General features: G+C 45.3%; 1 protein-coding gene across 9 annotated transcripts in view; it reads left to right on the plus strand.

Annotated features, from left to right (window-relative positions):
• Positions 1-19970, plus strand: part of DDX19B (DEAD-box helicase 19B) — a 40026-nt gene that overhangs the window by 18272 nt on the left and 1784 nt on the right. For 4 of the 9 annotated variants that reach the window (XR_010131367.1, XM_004057907.5, XM_019012199.3 and 1 more), the window contains 9 exons: positions 558-606; positions 2848-2901; positions 3908-4043; positions 5427-5519; positions 12504-12606; positions 13493-13607; positions 17213-17390; positions 17752-17989; positions 19647-19809. Coding sequence is in view for 7 of the 9 variants with exons in the window: in XM_004057907.5 (XP_004057955.1) it covers positions 558-606; positions 2848-2901; positions 3908-4043; positions 5427-5519; positions 12504-12606; positions 13493-13607; positions 17213-17390; positions 17752-17989; positions 19647-19809 (1129 nt within the window). In the remaining 2 variants the exon portion in view is untranslated. Of the gene's footprint in view, positions 1-557; positions 607-2847; positions 2902-3907; positions 4044-5426; positions 5520-7540; positions 7633-12503; positions 12607-13492; positions 13608-17212; positions 17391-17751; positions 17990-19646; positions 19810-19970 lie in introns of those variants that run through there. The other 5 variants (XR_010131368.1, XM_004057911.4, XM_019012200.4 and 2 more) reach the window with 3 other exon arrangements.

A 19970-nucleotide genomic window follows, 5' to 3' on the forward strand; every position in this document is an offset into this window, starting at 1 on the left:
CAGGATGGTCTCGATCTCTTGACCTCGTGATCTGCCTGCCTGAGCCTCCCAAAGTGTTGGGATTACAGGCGCGAGCCACCACACCTGGCTTTACAGATGCTTTTCATCACAGTGCTCCCTTCCCAGTGTTCTCCAAAGTATGACTGCATTTTTCAAAATCTCTTTAAATTTCCTCGTTTGAAATATGATTTGGAATGGAGCGATTCCCCCCCACACACAAAAGAAATATGAGAGAATGACAACTCTAATGATATTCTACAAAGAGAGAAAGTTTATAATCAGGGCATTAAGCAAACTCACAAATTACAATTCTCTCACAGAATTTTAAGTAGAAGGTACAGATTTGGAGCATTTTTTTCCACGGATGTATTTACGGGAAATTTTGTTTATTCTCATCAGACATTTAGGAAACGGAACAACCCATTGAATTGGTCCTAATGAATATACCTTGAGAATGGCTGTTTTATCCCCAGCTTCATTAGGGAGGCTCTGTTGATTCCAAATCTTTTTAAGTGCTTTTCCTGACACTTTCCCCCTCCCCCATATTCTCCATTTAGTTGAGCAACTTGCATCTTAAGGAAGAGAAAATCAAACCAGATACCAATGGTAAGTAACTAATAGCTAGTTTGAAAACAAATGTGATTTCCTTCAGTATTTTTGTTTTGGCATAACAACTGTCTGGAAAAAAAATTGTATTTGTACCAGGCAGGGCATTGGCAGATACTGGTACCATTTGATTTGTAAATCAACAAACTGGATTGTATGACCAAAGTGTTTTTATTTATTTTTTTGTTTCTGTTTACTTTTTAAGAGACAGGGTCTTGCTCTGTTGCCCAGGCTGGAGTGCAGTGGTTCAATCATGGTTCACTGGAACCTCAACCTCCCAGACTCAAGTGATCCTCCCCCTCAGCCTCCTGAGTAGCTGGGACTACAGGCACAACCCACTACGCCCAACTAATTTTTATTTTTTATTTTTTTGAGACAGAGTCTCGCTCTGTTGCCCAGGCTGGAGTGCAGTGGCTCGATCTCGCCTCACTGCAAGCTCCGCTTCCCGGCTTCACACCATTCTCCCGCCTCAGCCTCCCGGGTAGCTGGGATACAGGCACCTGCCACCACGCCTGGCTAATGTTTTGTATTTTTAGTAGAGATGGGGTTTCACTGTGTTAGCCAGGATGGTCTCAATCTCCTGACCTCATGATCCACCGGCCTCGGCCTCCCAAAGTGCTGGGATTACAGGTGTGAGCCACTGTGCCCAGGTATTTTTGTTTTTTTATAGAGATGAGGACTCCCTGTGTTGCCCAGGTTGGTTTCTAACTCCTAGGCTCAAGCAGTCCTCCCGCCTCAGCCTCCCAAAGTGCTGGGATTACAGGAGCGAGATATTACACCTGGTTTCAAAGTGTTTTTAATACAAGAATGAGGATTGCACACTGATAGCAAGGGTGTCGGGGGAACAAAGAATGAGGCTACTTAAGTGGGACTAATTACTAACCATCGGACTACATTGACAAAGACTAATTTTTTTCTTAATGTTCTCAATTTGGGATGAGATAGACAAAGTATGAGCAATCTGACAGTTTACCTATCCTAATTATTCTGAAATCATATTTATCCAAAGTTAAGATTTCCATTAAATTATTGTTGATGTACTTAATATTACAGGAAGGAAATGTAACATGTGCCTTTCTCAAAATTCACTTACAATCTTTTTTGTATGATTTTATATAACCACAGTATCATTCGACTATAAATTTATATTAATCAATTTATAGGCCGGGTGTGGTGGCTCACACCTGTAATCCCAGCACTTTGGGAAACCAAGGCTGGCGGATAACCTGAGGTCAGGAGTTTGAAACCAGCCTGACTAACATGGTGAAACCCCATCTCTACTAAAAATACAAACATTTGCCAGGTGTGGTGGTGCACGCCTGTAATCCCAGCTACTCAGGATACTGAAACAGTGGAATCTCTTGAACCTGGGAGGCAGAGGTTGCAGTGAGCCGAGATCGCACCACTGCACTCCAGGCTGGGTAAGAGTGAGACTGCATCTCAAAAAAAGAAAAAAAAAATTTATATGCATGAATTTTTTTTGTTGGTCTTACTGCTCATTTGTTATATACATGAATTTTAATGGCATTATTGTGTTCACCTATTGATAAAATACGATTTGCATAGATATTCCTCTGTTGAGCATCAAGGTGGTTTCTGATCACTAACTGCTCTAATCTTTCTATAATATTTCAGAAGTATTGATTCAATGAGGGAAATAACAGGTTTTGAGGTACGGAGAGCAGACCTAGAATAGGAAAGAATATGAGCAACAGAGGCCGGGTGCGGTAGCTCACGCCTGTAATCCCAGCACTTTGGGAGGCCAAGGCAGGCGGATCACGAGGTCAAGAGATCAAGACCAGCCTGGCTAACACGGTGAAACCCTGTCTCTACTAAAAATACAAAAAAAATTAGCTGGGCGTGGTGGCAGGTGCCTGTAATCCCAGCTACTCGGGAGGCTGAGGCAAGAGAATGGCATGAACCTGGGAGGCAGAGCTTGTAGTGAGTTGAGATCGCACCACTGCACTCCAGCCTGGGCGACAGAGCGAGACTCCATCTCAAAAATAAATAAATAATAAAATAAATATCTATCTATATATATATATATATATGTGAGCAACAGTGTTTTACACCTTTGTTTATTTAGGGACAATAAAATGTTTTTATCAGCGGCTTGGTTTCCTCATTTATTTTTTGCTGCCCAGGCCTTTACAAAAACTTCTAGTGTCATAGAATTTGAATTGTCCCAACTGTTGGGTATGGGATGCGATTTTGAATGATGGCCACTTTGTGTCTATAAAGGTGCTGTTGTCAAGACCAGTGCCAATGCAGAGAAGACAGATGAAGAAGAGAAAGGTAACACAGCGGTGGAGCTTTATATAATAACAAGCTTCTACATTCTAAGAAAGTGGATGGTTATGAGGCTTCATTTTTATACCCAGTTTGGCTTGACTTTAATAGGCGATACAGTGCTAGCTTAAAGGTTCAATATAGGGGCCGGGCGCGGTGGCTCACGCCTGTAATCCCAGCACTTTGGGAGGCCGAGGTGGGCAGATCACGAGGTCAGGAGATCGAGACCATCCTGGCTAACACGGTGAAACCCCGTCTCCACTAAAAATACAAAAAAAAAAAAAAAAAATTAGCCGGGCATGGTGGCGGACGCCTGTAGTCCCAGCTACTTGGGATGCTGAGGCAGAAGAATGGCATGAACCCGGGAAGCGGAGCTTGCCGTGAGCCGAGATCGAGCCACTGCACTCTAGCCTGGGCGAAAGAGCGAGACTCTGTCTCAAAAAAAAAAAAAGAAAAAAGTTCAATATAAATAGTCAGTAGGTGAAGGAGTTCTAATGGTTTACGTTTAGAGAAATTTTACATTTAACAACTGAACAGTTGAATAGGGCATTATAAAAAATTTTCAGTTGCATCTCTATTGTCCAGTAAAGTTAAGCTTAATGTTATTTTGACACATTTGACATGGATGACGAGACCAACTTGTCCAATATTAAGGTACAGACTTTGTTAATTCCTGTTTTTTTTTATTGTTGTAATTGCTACATTAATTACTTTAGGTTTATATATAGTACAAATTGGGGAATAAATATGTGGGTCTGGATAGGAGGAATAGATAACTGCAGGAAAAGAGGGCTGTTAGAGTCTGGAAAAGAATATGAGGCCTAAATGGGTGATGTATCATAACTTTTTTCTTTAATAAAACTATTTTATTTATAAGTCAAAACTATGACGTACCTTGAATTTGAATGTTCAGTACATTATTATTTAAAATACAAATGGCAGTTGAATTAGAGTAAACGCCTGGTAGGTTTCAAGGACTTTTTAAAATTCTTTGCTTTCTTTTTCCTGACAGAGGACAGAGCTGCCCAGTCCTTACTCAACAAGCTGATCAGAAGCAACCTTGTTGATAACACAAACCAAGTGGAAGTCCTGCAGCGGGATCCAAACTCCCCTCTGTACTCGGTGAAGTCTTTTGAAGAGCTTCGGCTGTGAGTATTTATTCACCTTCTGACTCTTCCCCTTTGCACTGAAATAGAGATCCTAGGTCTGTTATAGATATCTTTTGACCACAACAGAGCAGTTTTAGCTAACCAAGTTTTTTTTTTTTTTCGAGACAGAGTCTCACTCTGTTGCCCAGGCTGGAGTGCAGTAGCGCGATCTCGGCTCACTGCAACCTCCGCCTCCCGGGTTCAAGTGATTCTCCTGCCTCAGTCTCCCAAGTAGCTGAGATTACAGGTGCACACCACCACGCCTGGCTACTTTTTGTATTTTTAGTAGAGATGGGGTTTCACTATGTTGGCCAGGCTGATCTTGATCTCCTGAACTCATGATCCACTTGCCTCGGCCTCCCAAAGCGCTGAGATTACAGGCATGAGCCACCGCACCCAGCTGCTAACCAAGTTTTATAAAAGAATTTAGCTGGGTGCCGTGGTGCACACCTGTAATCCCAGCACTTTTGGAGGCCAAGGTGAGAGGATCACTTGAGGCCAGGAGTTGCAGACCAGCCTGGGCAACATAGCGAGACCAGACTCCATCTAAAAAATATACATAAATACTGTAGATGCTTTGGGATATTTAGTAAAATTTCCAGATGATGCATAAAAGCTTTAGCTGTACTAACATGTATTCAGTTCACCACAGCTCAATTATTGTTGATTACAAACTATGTGTAGGCCAGGCATAGTGGCTCATGCCTGTAATCCCAGCACTTTGAGAGGCTAAAGCAGGCAGACCACTTGAGGTCAGGAGTTCAAGACCAGCGTGGCCAACATGGTGAAACCCTGTCTCTTATGAAAATACAAAAATTAGTCCAGGCGCGGTGGCTCACGCCTGTAATCCCAGGACTTTGGGAGGCTGAGGCAGGCAGATCACGAGGTCCAGAGATTGAGATCATCCTGGCTAACATGGTGAAACCCCATCTCTACTAAAAATACAAAAAAAATTAGCAGGGCATGTTGGCGGGCGCCTGTAGTCCCAGGTACTCGGGAGGTTGAGGTAGGAGAATGGCGTGAACCTGGGAGACAGAGGTTGCAGTGAGCCGAGATCGCGCCACTGCACTCCAGCCTGGGTGACAGAGCGAGACTCTGTCTCAAAAAAAAAAAAAAAAATTAGCGGGGCATGGTGCCATGTACCTGTAATCCCAGCTATTCGGGAGGCTGAGGCACGAGAATTGCTTGAACCCGTAAGGTGGATGTTGCGGTGAGCCGAGACTGCACCTCTGCACTGCAGCCTGGGCAATAGATCGAGACTCTGCTCAAAAACAAACAAACAAAAACCTATGTGTAAACAGTAAAAGAGAAAAATCCTCCAGATATTTTGCTGCTTTCCTCAACCAAAGAGACTGTGACTTTCATCTTTAACTGTTTTTCTAGGAAACCACAGCTTCTCCAAGGAGTCTATGCCATGGGTTTCAATCGTCCATCCAAGATACAAGAGAACGCATTGCCACTGATGCTTGCTGAGCCGTATGTGTCCTATTACAACTCCATTTCATTTTAGATTTTCTATTTTTGAAAACTATTATTATTTTCACAGGCCAGCAAGGTGGCTTATGCCTATAATCCCAGCAACTTGAGAGGCAAGGCAGGAGGATCGTTTCAGGCCAGGAGTTCAAGACCAGCCTGGGCAATGTAGCAAGACCCTGTCTCAACAAAAAAAAAAACGTTATAAACTTGGCCAGGCATGGTGGCATGCAGCTGTAGTCCGAGCTACTCAGGAGGCTGAGGCAGGAGGATCACTTGAGCCCAGGAGTTTGAGGTTGCAGTGAACCATGATCATACCATTGTACTCCATTCTGGGCAACAAAGCAAGACCCTGTCTCAAAAGAGAAAAAGAGGAGGCTGAGGCACAAGATTTGCTTGAACCCGGGAGGCAGAGGTTGCAGTGAGCCGAGATCATGTCACTGCACTCCAGCCTGGGTGACAGAGCGAGACTTTGTCTCAAAAAAAAAAAAAAAAAAGTCAAGGGGGCCAGGTGCAGTGGCTCATGCCTGTAATCCCAACACTTTGGGAGGCCAAGGCAGGAGGATCTCTTGAGGTCAAGTGTTCGAGACCAGCCTGGCCAACATGATGAAACCCGACTCTACTAAAAAAATACAAAAGTTAGCCAAGTGTCGTGGTGTGCTCCTGTAGTCCCAGCTACTCGGGAAGCTGAGGCACGAGAATCGCTTGAACCCCGGAGGTGGAGGCTACAGGGAGCCGAGATCACACCAGTGCACTCCAGCCTGGGCAACAGAGTGAGACTCCATCTCAAAAATACAAAAAAAAAAAAAAGAAAAAAATCATCTGTAATCTCCCTCTCCCCACATTATTAATATTTTGGAGTGGAGACTTCTAGACTTTTCTCTATGTAAACATATAACTTTTAAAAAAGTTGACATATATGACCAGGGTGGTGGCTCATGCCTATAATCCCAGCACTTTGGGAGGCCGAGGCAGGTGGATCACCTGATGTCAGGAGTTTGAGACCAGGCTGACCAACATGGCGAAACCCTGTCTCTACTAAAAATACAAAAAAAAATTAGCTGGTGTGGTGGCAGGCGCCTGTAAACCCAGCTACTTGGGAGGCTGAGGCAGGAGAATCGGTTGAACCTGGGAGGCAGGGGTTACAGTGAGCTGAGATCATGCCATTGCACTCCAGCCTGGGCAACAAGAGCAAAACTCCATCTCAAAAAAAAAAAAAAAAAGTTGACATATGACCGGGAGCAGTGGCTCATGCCTGTAATCCCAGCACTTTGGGAGGCCTAGGCAGGTGGATCACAAGCTCTGGAGATCGAGACCATCCTGGCTAACACAGTGAAACCCCATCTCTACTAAAAATACAAAAAATTAGCTGGGCGTGATGGTGGGCGCCTGTGGTCCCAGCTACATGGGAGGCTGAGGCAGGAGAATGGCATGAACCTGGGAGGCGGAGCTTGCAGTGAGCCGAGATCACGCCACTCCAGCCTGGGCAACAGAGCGAGACTCCATCTCAAACAAACAAACAAAAAAAGGTGACATATAAATAATGTTTTACATGCTGTGTTTTTTAATTATATGATCATCTTCCTATGTTGGTAAATATACGTTTATATTGTATATGCACCATGATTTCATTGTATTGATATATAAAAGCTATTGTGTCAAATATAATAGAAGCCAAACAGCTCTAGGAGACCTGAATAATACAGTTACTAAGGTGGTTTCCTGGTGCAGGGCATCTCCCACTTTCATAGGCATACAAATCTCATAGACATTTATTAAAATGCAGGGTCTGAATTTAGTAGGTCTAAGTGGGGACTAAGTGTCAACATTTCTAATAAGCTTGCAGGTGATGCTGATGCTGCTGGTCTCAGATCACATTCTGAGTAACAAGATTCTAGAGCATGATGGAATTTTAATACAGATTGATCCCATATTTTATATGATTATATACAATTCTGCATATAATGCTAAATTCTGAATCTCCTTTTTTTTTTTGTCTAAAAATAGATATTTTAGGGCAAGTGTGGTGGCTCATGCCTGTAATCCCAATACTTTGAGAGGCCAAGGCAGGCAGATCGCTTGAGCCCAGGAGTTCGAGACCAGCCTGGGCAACATGGTGAGACCCTGTCTCTACTATAAATATAAAAAAGTAGCCAAGTATGGTGGCATGTGCCTGTAGTCCTAGCTACTAAGGAGGCTGAAGTAGGAGGATAACCTGAGCCCAGAAGATTGAGGCTACAGTGAGCAAAGATTGTGCCACTGCCCTCCAGCCTGAGCAGGAGTGAGACCCTGTCTCAAAAAATCATAAATAAAAATAAAAATAGATATTTTACGTCTGTATTTTCTCAAAGTTTTTTGTTCTGTGTCATAACAGTGACATTTTCTCCAGATGGATAGTGTCTTTTTTTAGCTTGGCACTTTGAGCATGCTTAGGGTAAATAAATGGAGTATTTATTACATGGTTTCACACTGATCATTTATATTTGTGGATCTAATATTTTTGTAGATGCTAACTTTTTTTTTTCTGGGAGATAAGGTCTCACTCTGTCACCTAGGCAGGAGTACAGCAGTGTAGTCACAGCTCACTGCACCCTGAGCACCTGGACATAAGCAATCCTCCTGCCTCAGCCTCCCAGGTAGCTAGGACTACAGGCACGTGCTGCCATGCCTGGCTAAATTTCTTTATTTAATAGAGATGGGGTCTTGCTATGTTGCCCAGACTGGTCTTAATCTCGTGGCCTCAAGCAATCCTCCCACCTTGGCCTCCCCCAATTTTTTTTTTTTTTTTTTGAGACAGGGTCTCACTCTGTTATCCAGGCTAGGTGCACTGGCACCATCTTGGCTCACTGCAACCTCTGCCTCCTGGGTGCAAGCAATCCTCCCACCTCGGCCTCCCCACCCAAGTAGCTGGGGCCACAGGTGCAAGCCACCATGCCTGGCTAATTTTTATACAATTTTTTTTTTTTTGAGACAGAGTCTCGCTCTGTAGCCCAGGCTGGAGTGCAGTGGCGTGATCTTGGCTCACTGTAACCACCATCTCCCAGGTCCTGGTTCAAGTAATTCTCCTGCCTCAGCCTCCGGAGTAGCTGGGATTACAGGTACACTCCACCATGCCCAGCTAATTTTTTTTTGTATTTTTAGTAGAGATGGGGTTTCACCATGTTGGCCAGGCTGGTCTTGAACTCCTGACCTCGTGATCCAGCCGCCTCGGCCTTCCAAAGTGCTGAGATTACAGGCGTGAGCCACCGTGCCCGGCCTAATTTTTATATTTTTATCAGAGACAGAGTTGTGCTTTGTTGCCCAGGCTGGTCTCAAACCCCCCAAAGTGTTGGGATTACAGGTATGAGGCACCACACTAGGCTTTTTTATTTTTATTTTTTGAGACGGAGTTTCGCTCTTGTTGCCCAGGCTGGAGTGCAATGGCGTGATCTCGGCTTACCGCAATCTCTGCCTTCCAGGTTCAAGCGATTCTCCTGCCTCCACCTCCCAAGTAGCTGGGATTACAGGCATGTGCCACCATGCCTGGCTAATTTTGTATTTTTAGTAGAGATGGGGTTTCTCCATGTTAATCAGGCTGGTCTCGAACTCCCAACCTCAGGTGATCCGCCTGCCTCAGCCTCCCAAAGTGCTGGGATCACAGGCGTGAGCCACTGCGCCCGGCCTTCAGGCTTTTTTTGTTTTGTTTTGGGGTTTTCTTTTGGTGGAGATGGGGTCTTACTTTGTTGCCCAGACTTGTCTTGAACTCCTACGCTCAAGCACGCTTCCCACCTTGCCTTCCCAAAGTGCTAGGGTTACAGGCATGAGCCATTGGGCCTAGCCAAGAAGCTCATTTTTAGATTGACAGTATTAGAAGAGACCAGCATTATTACTAGAATTATCTACTACCTTTCATCATTAACAAATATTTATTGAGTGCCTGTTATATAACAGATACTATGCTAGGCACTTGGATACATTAGTCAACAATGCAGACCAAAATTCCTGCCCACAAGGAGCTTACGTTCTAGTTTGAAATATAGCTAATTCATTTTTATTAAAATATAACAGGTGATAAATTACAAACATGAATGCCACTGAATAGTACACTTAAAAGTGGGTAAAAGGGCAAATTTTATGACATATATTTTTTACTTCAAATAAAAATAATAAATTTTGGCCAGGCGTGGTGGCTCACACCTGTAATCCCAGCACTTTGGGAGGCCGAGGCAGGCAGATCATTTGAGGTCAGGAGTTCGAGACCAGGCTGGCCAACATGGTGAAACCCCATCTCTACTAAAAATACAAAAAATTAGCTGGGCATGGTGGCACGTGCCCGTAATCCCAGCTACTCAGGAGGCCGAGGCAAAAGAGTGGCTTGAACCTGGGAGGCGGAGGTTGCAGTGAGCTGAGATCGTGCCATTGGACTCCAGCCTGGGTGACAGAGTGAGATTCCGTCTCAAAAAAAAAAAAAAAAATTAATAATAAATTTTGGCCAGGCATAGTGGCTCATGCCTGTTATCCCCAGCAATTTGGGAGGCCAAGGCAGGCAGATGGCTTGAGCCCAGGAGTTTGAGACCAGCCTGGGCAGCACAGTAAGACCTCATCTGTATTAAAGGGCAAAATTAAAAAAGAAATTAAATATACAACACTTTATTCTAACTACAAGGGGCAACAGATGTTTTGACAGGGAATCTAGATGTTTAAACAGAAATAGAATCAAGAGTTACTGGTGTGGCGGCTGGGCGCAGTGGCTTACAACTGTAATCCCAGGACTCTGGGAGGCTGAAGTGGGCGGATCACTTGAGGTCAGGAGTTCAAGACCAGCCTGGCCAACATGGCGAAACCCATCTCTACAAAAAAAAACACAAAAATAGCCATGCATGGTGGTGCATACCAGTCCCAGCTACTCAGGAGGCTGAGGCACCGGAATTGCTTGGAACCCGCATAGTGACGGTTGCAGTGAACTGAGATCGTGCCACTGCACTCCAGCCTGGGCGACAAAGTGAGACCTTGTCTCGAAAAAAAAAAAAAAAAAAAAAAAGGCCAGGCGTGGTGGCTCACGACTGTAATCCCAACACTTTGGGAGGCCCAAGGCAAGTGGATCACCTGAGGTCAGCAGTTCGAGACCAGCCTGTCCAACATGGTGAAACCCCATCTCTACTAAAAATACAAAAATTAGCCAGACGTGGTGGCAGGCATCTGTAATCCCAGCTACTCAGGAGGCTGGGGCAGAAGAATTGCTTGAACCCAGGAGGCAGAGGCTGCAATGAGCTCAGATCGCGCCTTTGCACTCCAGCTCGGCGACAAGAGTGAAACTCCGTTGCAAAAAAAAAAAAAAAAGTCCCCACAAGGAACAGCTTACTTTTGCCAGATTTTAAAATTCCACCTGTGGCCGGGGGCCCTCCCCACGGTTTCACTTTTAGTTCACGTTTCTTCTGTTTGTTTGTTTGTTTTTTTCCCCTGCCGGAAGACCTCATTTTCCTTGTCCATATCTTTGGCCTGCTGCGGCTGCTCCGTTTTTTGTTTTTTGTTTTTTGAGACAGGGTCTTGCTCTGTCACCAGGGCTGGAGTACAGTGGCGCAGTCTCAGCTCACTGCAGCCTGCAACCTCCACCCTCCACCTCCTGGGCTCAAGAGATCCTCACATGTCAGCCTCCCAGGTAGCTGGGACTTCAGGTATGTACCACCATGTCCAGCTAATGTTTGTATCTTTTGTAGAGAAAGGGTTTCGGTATTTTGCCCAGGCTGGTCTCAAACTCCTAGGCTCAAGAAATCACCCACCTCAACCTCCCGAAGTGCTGAGATTGCAGGCATGAGCCACTGCACCTGACCTTGCCTGCTTTTTTTCTTTTTTCTTTTTTTTTTTTTTGACACTGAGTCTCACTCTATCACCCAGGCTGGAGTACAGTGGCGCGATCTCGGCTCACTGCAACCTCTGCCTCGTGGGTTCAAGCGATTCTCCTGCCTCAGCCTCCCAAGGAGCTGGGACTACAGGCGCCCACCACCATGCCTGGCTAATTTTTGTAGTTTTAGTAGAGGCAGGGTTTTACCATGTTGGCCAGGCTGGTCTCAAATTCCTGACCTCGAATGATCCACCCACCTCGGCCTCCCAAAGTTCTGGGATTGCAGGCGTGAGCCACTGCGCCTGGCCTTGCCTGCTTCTTGAGCTGCTTCAGAGGCTGCTTCTTGCCACCTTCAAGGCAAGACTTGGTTCTTGCCACTCTTACCCCCTACCCTGCTACCAAAACCTACATCTTGTTTTTTTTAGGCATTTCAAGGTAGATTATACTTTTAAATCAAGTGGTTAAGGTAGGATCTCCTGAAGTAGATATCTGGGCAAAGACTTGAAGGAGAGAAGGGAGTTAGCATGTTATCTGGGGACAGTTGTCCCAAGCAGAGCACAGCCAAGGCAGAAGCCCTAAGACAAGAGCATGACTGGCATGTTCTCTGAGCAGTACTGGGGACCTGTGGTGGAACGAAGTAAGGGAGAGAGAGTAGTAGGAAATGAGAGCTGAGGTGTAATGGGGAGCAGATCATGCAGGACCTATATGCCATTATGAGGGTTTCAACTTGTACTCTGAATGAAACGAGGAATTATTGGAAGGTCTTTGGGCAGAGAAGTAATGTGAGCTGACTCACATTTTAAGAATCAGTAGGCCAACTGCAGTGACTCACACCTATAATCCCAGCACTTTGGGAGGCTGAGGCAAGAGGATCACTGGAACCCAGGAGGTTGAGGCTGCAGTGAGCCAAGATTGTGCCACTGCACTCCAGCCTGGTCAACAGAGTGAGACCTAATCTCAAAAAAAAAAAGAAGAAGATGTGGAGTGCTTCAAATCCCACCAGAAAATCTTATTTCTATAGTGCCCTGTTCTTGTGAAGCTAGCATATGTAACTCTGCTACATAATCCAAGGTCTCCTATAAATGAATTTTTAATAGTCATTTTTTTAAACTTTGTTAACTAAAAGGTTGAGATTTAAGCTCCTAACCAGTTTGTTTCTTGCGCAGCCCACAGAACTTAATTGCCCAATCTCAGTCTGGTACTGGTAAAACAGCTGCCTTCGTGCTGGCCATGCTTAGCCAAGTAGAACCTGCAAACAAATACCCCCAGGTAAGGATTTATGAATTTAGGTTTTCTACTAATGCATAGATAGAAGGGGATTTCCATTTGATGGATTAAAAGACAAGCTATGGGCTGGGTGCAGTGGCTCATGCCTGTAATCCCAGCACTTTGGGAGGCCGAGGTGGGCGGATCACCTGAGGTCAGGAGTTCTAAACCAGCCTGGCCAACATGGTGAAACCCTGTCTCTACTAAAAATAAAAAATTAGCCGGGCCTGGTGGCATGTGCCTGTAATCCCAGCTACTTGGGAAACTGAGGCAAGAGAATCATTTGAACCCGGGAGGCGGAGGTTGCAGTGAGCTGAGATTGCACCATTGCACTCCAGCCGGGGCAAAAAGAACGAAACACTGTCTCAAAAAAATAAAATAAAAGCCAAGCTATGCATTACTTTTTACACAAACTGAAACTCCTTAAATTGAGCACAAATAATACGGGATATCTTCCAATGGCAATAAAAATCCTGTTTCCTTTTTCCATGGTGTGCCAGTTCTGGGATGCTTCTTACAGGCTTGGCTCCTTTACTTGCAGGAAAACCTGTTTCATCAGCAACTGTCATCCATTAGAAAGTTCTGAGAGCTTTCTGAGTAAATGAAAAGAAAGCTAATGCCAATTGGAACTTTAGATCCTTGCTCATGGGTGGGTTTTTGTATTGCAGTGGCCAGTATCTGTTTTCAAGTGTCTTTACCCAGCCAGAGTTCTGACCCCTAAGAATTCTAGCTTATGACTCTGTAGCTTAAAGAATCAAATGGTGTACATTTTAATGTACATATTCTTTCCTTCAGCTTCAACTGGAGGAGTGGCTAAGTACTAATGGTAATTCCCCTTTGCAAAAGAGCTATTGTCTTGAATTTGCACTCTGCATTCTTTTCCTGCCAGTGTCTATGTCTCTCCCCAACGTATGAGCTCGCCCTCCAAACAGGAAAAGTGATTGAACAAATGGGCAAATTTTACCCTGAACTGAAGCTAGCTTATGCTGTTCGAGGCAATAAATGTGAGTATGTGAATGTGGTCCTAAATCATCAACCTAATTCTTTTTATTTTGAAATATTTCAAAACCCACCCAATAGTTGAAATAATACAATAAACACATGTATGTTCTCCAGCTAGATTCAAAAACTTAACATTTTGCCATATTTGCTTTACATAAGTGTATACATTTTTGTCAAACCATTTGAAAGTAAACTGCAGACATGCACCTCATGAGGACATTCTTTGCCATACCTATGGATACCCTTTTATCACAACCAGGAAAATTAACAGATTTCCTAGAATAAGTAATATCCAGTCCATTTTTATTCTTCCCCAGCTGTTCCCTAAGTCTTCCTTTATAGCTGTTTGGTTTTTCAACCAAGATCAAGTTAGCGTTTATACGTTGCGTTTGGTTGTTGTACTTGTTTCTTTCAATCTAGAATTGTCCCCCTACCTTTTTCTCTCCCTATTATATTTAACATTTTGCACAGACCAGACTAGTTGCTTTTCAAATATTCTACATTCTGGCCGGGCGCGGTGGCTCACGCCTGTAATCCCAGCCCTTTGGGAGGCCGAGGCGGGCAGCAGATCACGAGATCAGGAGATTGAGACCATCCTAGCTATCATGGTGAAACCCCATATCTAATAAAAATATAAAAAAATTAGCCAGGCATGGTGGCGGGCACCTGTAGTCCCAGCTACTTGAGAGGCTGAGGCAGGAGAATGGTGTGAACCTGGGAGGCGGAGCTTGCAGTGAGCTGAAATAGCACCACTGCATTCGAGCCTGGGCAACAGAGTGAGACTCTGTCTCAAAACAAGCAAACAAACAAAAAACAAACAAACAAAAATTCTACATTCTAGATTTGTTTATTTTTATTTATTTATTTTAGAAACAGGGTCTTGCTCTGTCACTCAGGCTGGAGTACAGTGGCATGATCTTGGCTCACTGCAACCTCTGCCCTCCGGGTTCAAGTGATTCTCCTGCCTCAGCCTCCCAAGTAGCTGGGATTACAGGTGCCTGCCACCATGGCTGGCTAATTTTGTATTTTTAGTAGAGACGGGGTTTCACCATGTTGGCCAGGCTGGTCTCAAACTCTTGACCTCAGGTTATGCATCTGCCTCGGCCTCCCAAAGTGCTGAGATTATAGGTGTGAGCCTCTGTGCCCAGACTTCTTTCTTTTTTTTTTTTGAGACAGAGTCTCGCCCTGTCGCCCAGGCTGGAGGGCAGTGGCACAGTCTTGGCTCACTGCAAGCTCTGCCTCTGGGGTTCACACCATTCTCCTGCCTCAGCCTCCCGAGTAGCTGGGACTACAGGCGCCCACCACTACGCCCAGCTAATTTTTTGTATTTTTAGTAGAGACGGGGTTTCACTGTGTTAGCCAGGATGGTCTCTATCTGCTGACCTCGTGATCCTCCCGCCTTGGCCTCCCAAAGTGCTGGGATTACAGACGTGAGCCACTGCGCCTGGCCGCCTTCTTTTTTTTATTTTGAGACAGTTTCGCTAGGTCGCCTAGGCTGGAGTTCTGACTCCAGGCACAAGCCACCGTGCCTGGCCACACCCAGCTAATTTTCTAAAAATTTTTTTTGTAGGCCAAACATGGTGGCTCATGCCTGTAATCCCAGCACTTTTAGGAGGCCGAGGTGGGTGGATCACGAGGTCAGGAGATAGAGACCATCCTGGCCAACATGGTGAAACCCCATCTCTACTAAACATAGAAAAATTAGCCAGGTGTGGTGGCATGTGCCTGTAGTCCCAGCTACTCAGGAGGCTGAGGCAGGAGAATCACTTGAACCCGGGAGGTGGAGGTTGCAGTGAGCCAAGATCATGCCACTGCACTCCAGCCTGGGCAATAGAGCAAGACTCTGTCTCAAAACAAAACAAAAAACATAACAAACAAAAATTTTTTTTTTTTTGTAAAGACAGTGCCTTGCTATGTTGCCCAAGCTGGTCTAGAACTCCAAGTCTCAAGCAATCCTCCTGCCTCGTCCCCTCAAAGTGATGGGATTACAGGTGTGAGCCACTAGGCCAGGACTGAATTTGTTTAAATGCCTAATTTATTTATCTTCATTAGCAGAATAAAAATCCAGAATGTTTATGGCTATTGACTCTGGGGCTTATTCTGTTAATTATTTTTTGTTACTAATTTTTTCTACACTAGCTTGTTTTACAATTAATATTATTTAAGTAATTTTAAAAGTGTTGTTGGCTGGACATGATGGCTCATACCTGTAATCTCAGCACTTTGGGAGCCCAAGGTGGGTGGATCATTGTAAGGTTAGGAGTTCGAGACCAGCCTGACCAACATGATGAAACCCAGTCTCTACTAAAAATACAAAAATATTAGCTGGGCGTGGTGGTGCACACCTGTAATCCCAGCTACTCAGGAGGCTGAGGCAGGAGAATTGCTTGAACCTGGGAGGGGGAGGTTGCAGTGAGCCGAGATCGCACCACTGTACTCCAGCCTGGGCGACAGAATGAGATTCTATCTCAAAAAAAAAAAAAAGTGTTAGAGGTTTGGTTGAGTTTTATGGATCTCTGAAACAAATGTGACTTTATGAAAATCAAGTCTGCATACAGTGTCCTAATGCCAACTTGAGGCCAGTTCTGAAAAGTAAATAATACAATGAAACTTATTGGGAGATAATCATTTAAAATTTTGCAATTTGTATTCGAATTAGAAGGGTAGAGAATTCTGAATTTTTTTTTTTTTTTTTTTTGAGACAGAGTCTCACTCTGTCGCCAGGCTGGAGTGCAGTGGCGTGATCTCGGCTCACTGCAACCTCCGCCTCCTGGGTTCAAGCGATTCTCCTGCCCCAGCCTCCCAAATAGCTGAGATTACATGAGACCACCACCACACCCAGCTAATTTTTGTATTTTTAGTAGAGATGGGGTTTCGCCATGTTGGCCAGGCTGGTCTCGAACTCCTGACCTCAGGTGATCCGCCTGCCTCAGCCTTCCAAAATGCTGGGATTACAGGCATGAGCCACCGTGCCCGGCCCTTTTAGTTATTTTTAAATGTACAATAAATTGTTGACTGTAGTCACCACATTGTGCTATCAAATGCTAGATCTTACTTATTTTAATTGTATTTTTGTACCCCTTACCTTTTCAGCATTTTTGTCTGTTTTTATGTCCATTAAATACTATAGTGATATCCTAACCTTTCCTTAATATATTAATGCAAACAGCAAAACATTTGCATTAAAATATATAATAGGTTTAGAATTTCTCAAAGAGAAGAGCTGGCTTTGCCTTTGAAATACCCATGGAGGCCGGGCACGGTGGCTCATGCCTGTAATCCCAGCACTTTGGGAGGCCGAGGCAGGTGGATCACCAGGTCAGGAGTTCAAGACCAGCCTGGCCAAGAGAGTGAAACCCACCTCTACTAAAAATACAAAAAAAAAAAAATTAGCCAGGTGCAGTGGCAGGTGCCTGTAATCCTAGCTACTTGGGAGGCTGAGGCAGGAGAATTGCTTGAACCTGGGCGGCAGAGGTTGCAGTGAGTCGAGATCATGCCATTGCACTCCAGCCTGGGCAACAGAGTGAGACTCTGTCTCAAAAAAAAAAAAAAAAGAAAAAGAAAGAAAGAAATACCCACACATGGAAAACATCTTGGGTCTCCACAGTGGAAAGAGGCCAGAAGATCAGTGAGCAGATTGTCATTGGCACCCCTGGGACCGTGCTGGACTGGTGCTCCAAGCTCAAGTTCATTGATCCCAAGAAAATCAAGGTGTTTGTTCTGGATGAGGCTGATGTCATGATAGCCACTCAGGGCCACCAAGATCAGAGCATCCGCATCCAGAGGTAGGGATCTCGAGGGTGGGGGACTCCTCAGACTCCCCATCTGCAGTGTCTTCTCCTTTCACTTCAGATGCCTCCTCTGGCTTCTGCCTAGGTCTTGGCTCTCATACTCTCAGCAGCATTTGTTTGACGGGCCACTTCCGTGTCAGCGCTGACCACAGTCCCTCCAAGCCTGGGTTGAGAAAGGAGACCTAGGGACTCTCCCCCAACCCCTGTCCCCATCCCAGGCCTGCTGCTCCTCCTCCCCAAGACGCTCCTCTCCCATCAGCCTTCCTGGGCATCCAGACCCTCCCAGCTGGGGAGGCTGTGCTTCTGTCGCTTCCCGGGGCCACCTGGGGCCACCTACCAGGGCGTTCCCTTGCAGGATGCTGCCCAGGAACTGCCAGATGCTGCTTTTCTCTGCCACCTTTGAAGACTCTGTGTGGAAGTTTGCCCAGAAAGTGGTCCCAGACCCAAACGTTATCAAACTGAAGCGTGAGGAAGAGACCCTGGACACCATCAAGCAGTACTATGTCCTGTGCAGCAGCAGAGACGAGAAGTTCCAGGCCTTGTGTAACCTCTACGGGGCCATCACCATTGCTCAAGCCATGATCTTCTGCCATGTGAGTAGCAGCAGCAGTGGCAGGCCTGGCCCGTCCCTCTCAGCCAGCTCCCCTCAGGGCTCAGGAGGACTGGATGCCCCTGGGTGCCATGGGAAGAAAGGAAGTGGTTTGTTCTCCTAAGGTTTTAGTGAGTTGTAAGAGGGAGACTTTGATTCCACTTCTTAGTGATTACTTGGAAAAAACCCCAAGTAACAGCCAATGAAATAATTTTTAGATTTTTAAGAATATAAGCTGGGCGGCCGGCACGGTGGCTCATGCCTGTAATCCCTGCACTTTGGGAGGCCAAGGCGGGTGGATCACCTGAGGTCAGGAGATCAAGACCAGCCTGGCCAACATGGTGAAACCCCATCTCTACTAAAAATACAAAAAATTAGCTGTGCATGGTGGTGTGCACCTGTAATCCCAGCTACTCAGGAGGCTGAAGCAGGAAAATCGCTTGAACCCGAGAGGTGGAGGTTGCAGTGAGCTGTGATTGCTCCATTGCACTCCAGCCTGGGTAACAAGAGCGAAACTCTGTCTCAATACAAAAACAAACAAACAAACAAACAAAAAACCAACAACAAAAAAAGAATATAAGCTGGGCAAGTACCTGTAGTCCCAGCTACTCAAGAGGCTGAGGTTGGAGGATCGCTTGAGCCCAGGAGTTCAGACCAGCATGGGCAACATAGTGAGACCTCATCATTAAAAATATATATATGGCTGGGCACAGTGGCTCACGCCTGTAATCCCAGCCTTTTGAGAGACTGAGGTGGGGGGATCTTCTTGAGCCCAGGAGTTCAAGACCAGCTTGCACAACATAGCAAGACCCCATCTCTACAAAAATTTTAAAAATTAGCCAGGCGTGGTGGTGCATGCCTGTGGTCCCAGCTGCTTGGGAGGCTCAGATGGGAGGATTGATTGAGCCCAGGAGGTTGAGACTGCAGTGAGCTGTGACTGTGCCACTGCACTCCAGAGTGGGCAAGAGAATGAGATCCTGTCTCAAAAAATTTAAATTTAAAATAAAATTTTAAAATATATATGTTGTTTGTTTTTGAGATAAGGTCTTGCTCTATCATTCAGGCCAGAATACAGTGGCATGGTCATAGCTCACTGCAGCCTTGGCTCTTGTTACTAGGGCTACAGATATGTGCCCCATGCATGTCAGCCTAATTTTTATTATTTTTGTAGAGGTGGGGTCTTGCTATGTTGTCCAGGCTGGTCTCAAACTCCTGGCCTCAAGCGATCTTCCATCCTCAGCCTCCCAAAGCCTAAGACTACAGGCACGAGCCACCATCTCTGGCAAGAACATAGACTATTTAGGAATGAAGATCTTTGGCTAAAGCCACAGTCTTCCTAGATACAAAACTAACAGCAGTTACGTAACTTATCTAAAAAAGAAAAAAATCATATGACTAAAATTCTATTTGAAAGAAAAATTTTTTTTTGAGATGGGTTCTTGCCATGTTGTGCAGGCCAGCCTCGAACTCTTGGGCTCAAGTGTGTAGCTTGGACTACAGGTGTGTACTACCATGCTTCATTGAGAAATTTTAAGCCTAACCTCCTAACTGGATTTAGCAGGGCCTTCATGTATTTTAATCGTGGCAAGCCACTTTTTAGCAGTTGTCTTCCTTTTGTTTTTAACAGGTCTCTTCATAAAAAACAATTCTTTTCACTACAGACTCGCAAAACAGCTAGTTGGCTGGCAGCAGAGCTCTCAAAAGAAGGCCACCAGGTGGCTCTGCTGAGTGGGGAGATGATGGTGGAACAGAGGGCTGCAGTAATTGAGCGCTTCCGAGAGGGCAAAGAGAAGGTTTTGGTGACCACCAACGTGTGTGCCCGCGGTAAGCAGAGGACGTGTCCCACCTGGTCTGCCAGGCTCGGGGTCCCAGGCCCAGTTAGAGCCAGAAATCCTTGTATACAGGGAAGTCGGATGGTCTCAGGGAGATGGGTGGGGTTGGTGACACTATTCCTTTCTAGGAGAGACTGTTTGGATTTCCCTCAG

This window comes from Gorilla gorilla, chromosome 18 (assembly GCF_029281585.2).
Source record: "Gorilla gorilla gorilla isolate KB3781 chromosome 18, NHGRI_mGorGor1-v2.1_pri, whole genome shotgun sequence".
NCBI lineage: Eukaryota > Metazoa > Chordata > Mammalia > Primates > Hominidae > Gorilla > Gorilla gorilla.